Source organism: Hipposideros armiger, unplaced genomic scaffold, assembly GCF_001890085.2.
Source record: "Hipposideros armiger isolate ML-2016 unplaced genomic scaffold, ASM189008v1 scaffold_333, whole genome shotgun sequence".
Lineage (NCBI taxonomy): Eukaryota > Metazoa > Chordata > Mammalia > Chiroptera > Hipposideridae > Hipposideros > Hipposideros armiger.
In genome coordinates this window covers 647,927-652,748 of record NW_017731683.1, presented here as the reverse complement: position 1 = coordinate 652,748, position 4,822 = coordinate 647,927, and the positions used below count along the sequence as shown (strand labels likewise).

The window sequence follows — 4,822 nt, the reverse complement described above, 5'->3', positions numbered from 1 at the left end:
ATAGATAAAATGTTTTAAAGCTCCAAAGATGATTTTAATCTGCAGCCATGGTTGAGAATCCCTGTTTTATATATTGATCTTATTGTATTATGAGAACTTGTGAAACTTTATTTCTCACGGGAGTTTTCAGCACTTTACATCAGAGACTATATCTGACACATATGTGAATTCCAATGTCTGTTGAATTTGATCTATGGAATGTTTTTATGCTAAGTATTCTGTGGAACACTCCAGAAAGATCCACAGTTCAAGAGAACGTCATCTTTGACTCATGGATATCACAAACTGTTATGGAAGTATCGAACAAGAACAAACTTAATATACCACAATTGTGACCTACTAAGGCTATTAAGAGAAGTAAAAATAAAATATTAGGACAGAGAGTCAAATCAACTGGAGAAATTGGGGAGACATACCGGGGAGGGTGCAATCTCAGGATGGACCGTGTGTAAACTTTAGAACAGGATTATGTATATAGTTTTGACAGGAAGACATGGAAATAGTGGGAAGATGACAGCAGAGGAATTTCCTGTGAAAGGGAACAGAGTGTGGAAAACGGAAGAGATGTAAAAATGTGAAGTCCACTCAAGAAACAGTTCTACAGCATCTAGTGGGCATCTATAGGAGAAGGAAGTGATGAAAGTAGAAAGCTGGAGGGATGAGATCACAGGAGCTTTAAATGTCCAGTGGATAAACATGGACTCCTTGATGGTTTCTGAGCAGGGCAGTAATGTCTTCAGATATTTGTGCTTTAAAAAAATCAATCTTCCTAATTAATTATCTTGTAGCTTTTAAAATAAGTTTTGTTGTGATCTGGCTTACATTTTATGAACACTCGAAGCAAGGTTTGTTTATGCTAAAATCCTTTTCATTATGTGGTCAGTGTAGTCACCAAACAATAGATCACTAAGGAACAGACACATAAATTATATCTGTTCTCAGATAACAGAATTTCATTGGCTTAGCTGAGAAGAAAATAAATGAAGGTGAAGAAGTACAATGGCTGTGGTAGTCCCGCTAAAAAACCAGCCTAAAACACTTGGTTTATCATTGCGGGGGGTGGGGGAGGGTAGCAAAAGACAAAAGAGCAAAGAAAACTTCTTTCACTTATGTGATTTTCTGCACTGCCAAATGTAAATGTGTAAGTCTAAGTTACTCGTTTCATATAGTCATATTTACTTCTATATTACTGTTCTTGACCAACACATGAAATATTTGTGGCTCAAAAAGCTTGCACAAAAATCATTTGCATAGTATGATATCACTTCAGGCATGAAGTCTTTGCTCAGATCAGCTCTTACTTAACTTGATGGACAGGCTGACACCATGCTCATCTGTGAATTGCTTCAGCAAGCCATATTTGTCCCATACCATTGCCCTATCAATAGCTTTTTCAACATCTACACCAACTTATTTTTCTAATTAAAAATAATATTGGATTTTATCAATAAAGTCATCAATAAAGAAATAGGATATATAACATATGAAAACCTGAAGCAAATCAATGTTTACAAGCACTAGATGCACTCTTCTGTCTACTGTAAATTTGACCCTAGAGCTATGTGTCTTTTTGTGTGTATATAAATATCTAAGTGGAAAACAGTGAAGAATTCAAATATTCATGCAGATATTTAACACTCAAGAAATTTTACTCAGGGTCTAACCACACAACTTAACATTTGGCTTTGCCAATGGCATACACTGATATCTTATGAAATTACAGGGTTAGGATCCTTGTTTCATATACCAATGCGTTATATGCTCACTGGATTCTATGTGCCCTCTGGACAATTTTCAGTCTTCTAATTGTGTTATGCCCTTTAAAATTTAATTGAGCAAACAAATAGATTAAGTGAATTCTGAAGGTAGAGACTTCCAGTTCAGACAAAATGGAGTAAACACAATCTATTTTGCTTCTGCTAATCATACACACACACACACACACACACACACACACACACACACACACACACAATGTTCTAGACAAAACATGTAAGCCATTTATCAGAAAACTCTAAGAGGTGGAGAAAAGAAGGCAGATTAGCTTAGGAGTCTCAGTCCTTAATGACAGTGAGTTCCATTTTTTTTTTTTTCTTATTGCCTGTATATCCCAACTTGGCTGCTAGAGAAGTCCTCAATGCAACAAAATGCCAACTAAAAATAGTGCCCCAGAAAAGCCAAAGGACAAGTAGAAGGGTGACCTAACGGAAGAGGAAACTCTTAACCGTACCTGCTTATTCTGGGAGTGAATATCACAAAAACTGCAGGGTCTCTCTCCTATTCAAAGGCCGGTGCATCAGGGGGTCAGTGGGAACAACATCCCTAGTATAGCCCACGCGCAGAAACCTATATTATAGGCCCATTCCTCTTCAGGAAACAAGATGGTGTCCCTTTCCTATGAGGTCTGTGACTGAACTAACTTCTAAACCCCATGAATTAAATAGGAAGCGCCTCCCCCTCAGAGGCCCTGGTTGGAATTCTGACTTCCGCTCCCTTTTGCAATAATAAAGCACCACGACAGCTTTCTACAGCAGAAGGGCTTGGAGGAAGGAATGTGACTATTGAGAACGACCTGAAGGAGTTTCTTGGCGGTCATGGATCAATTCTTTATGATGACTATGGTCATGGTTACTCTAATCTATACCTGTGACACAATTTCATAGAACTATATATCTTCCCCACCACAAAAAGAAAATAAATAAAAACCACAACAACCTAAAAATCTGGAAAAACCTGAATAGGGACTGTAGCTGAGTTAGTAGTATTATAGCAAAGTCAGTTTCTTTAAAACAAGACAGAAAAATAAATATGCATTGTTAGCTTATATATTTATGTAACAGTATATCAGTTAATTATTCAGCTCTAACTTCCTTTTAATATTTAGTTCTTGAACGTCTGGACACATAATAACAAATGTGTTACGTGTTAATGTGATAAAATGTAAAAAGCAAACAAACAAACAAACAAAAGTTCTGATTTTGCCACTCAGATTTTCTAATACTATTACTAAACCAACTATGACTACAGAATAACTATTTACCCCTAACTTTCAAAATGTGGGTTCTTATCTAAGAAGAGTGACTACTTGGAAAAAAAAAAAGAAGTAAAGTTACCCTTCACACCTGGATAATACTCTTTATGGTTTCCATGGGTGTAGTCATAGCCAGAGACTATTACAGGATAAACATAATTGGTTGGTACATGGGTGATAAACTGCTGATATAATATTTTAAAGTAGCCAAAAATAAACAAAAAATTGAGAGAGTATATTAAAATTACAAATAACAGTAATAGTACTAGGGGTTTTGTGTCATGCCTTTTTCCTCAGAAATGGAATGTTTTCTCTTTTAATCTCATCACTTAACTCGTAGAATTCTGTAATGATGTATTTTTTTTCAAATGGCATGATTAAATGAGAGGGCAGTTATGTGCCTTGCCTCAGACCACAGCAGAAATCACAAGAAGGGTCAGAGTCATATATTAGAACTGGTGATCTCCATTAAGTGTATTTGGCTTTACAGTTACAGTATGTTTGCTGCTAAATCTCTATCTGAACACCTTCCCATTGAATGAGCAATAGGTGATACTGGAACACTACTTATTTTTTAGTAGCTTGGCTTCCAGTAAATTTTTTTTTTGCCAGCACAGTGCTTACTTTACAAGCAACATACTGAGGTATCTCATCTATCCCAATTTAATTCCAGCTCAAGTACATTTGGGAAATTCAACAACTTGAAGTTACTAAGTGGGCTGAGATGCAAGAACTAGTCACTGTGAACAACCAGGGTTCTTTCCCCTAATCGAGCCTACAAACTCCCCGAAGGGAAGGTTATATCATTAAAGTATCCTGTGGTCACTTACTTTCTTCTTTCTGTTTCAAATCTGTGGAGTAGTTTCCGAAGACCGCCATTTTTAAATCCCTGAAAATGGGCAGCTGGGGCTCCCACAGTGATGACATCATAGAGAGCATCTGGAACAGAAACAGACAAGGAGATGAACACTTTGTAAACATTTCTCTCCGGCACACTGTTTGCACTGGAGCATCCACACTGTCGGAAGTTTGAGACATTATTCTGTTTAATTTTTCAGGAATTACTCTGAACTCCCATCTCAAGGGGCAAGAGGAGCTAATTAGTCATTCTAAAAGCCACCTGTGCACCTAAACAAGTTATAATAGTTCCTTGATTTATGACTACATCTTAATTATATGCTACTGTGTAGAACAGGATGTTCTCTCATTCTTCTGTATACTTACTGAGATAACATGTTAATTGGTCTTTTGTGTATTTTACTTTATTGAGTTTTGCATCATTTAATTTGCAATCAGATTGAAATTCAACAATAATGAGCAATCTTTCACTGAAATGTACAGTGAAAAGAAGCAACATATTAATGCATTTTGGTTCAAGGGCAGAAAGGTACTAATGCATTTTTTAAAAAAATCTATATAGAGCAGTTTCCTGCCTGTGTATACTAAATCTTACACAATTTTAATGCATGCTTTTGCAATTTCCTTAGGTGACATAAAAAAAAATACACAAAATGTCTCTTGATCTATTTTCCAGCAAGGTACTTTGTTTTTTAACAAAAAATCCATACATTTAAATTGAAATCTAATCCTTTGATCTTGAAAATCATCAAGTTTCATACATATTAAGTTTACGCCTTCAAAACAAGCCATCATTTTTACATTCTAATGAAAAGTATCCCCACAAGAAGGAAGACAGAGTAAATGTCCTCTTGTTAAACTACATTTTACTTGGGAAACCTAATTTTTGTAGTAGATGCTTTTGAAATTGATTTTGGTATTGACACATTTGCT

At 35.9% G+C, this 4,822-nt stretch overlaps 1 protein-coding gene across 1 annotated transcript in view; it reads right to left on the bottom strand.

Annotated features, from left to right (window-relative positions):
* The window catches only part of LOC109392502 (type II inositol 3,4-bisphosphate 4-phosphatase-like), a 285,313-nt gene that overhangs the window by 67,211 nt on the left and 213,280 nt on the right, over nucleotides 1–4,822 (bottom strand). Inside the window, exon 10 of the mRNA XM_019661040.1 lies at nucleotides 3,862–3,970. Coding sequence (XP_019516585.1) covers nucleotides 3,862–3,970 — 109 coding nt within the window. The remainder of the gene's footprint in view (nucleotides 1–3,861; nucleotides 3,971–4,822) is intronic.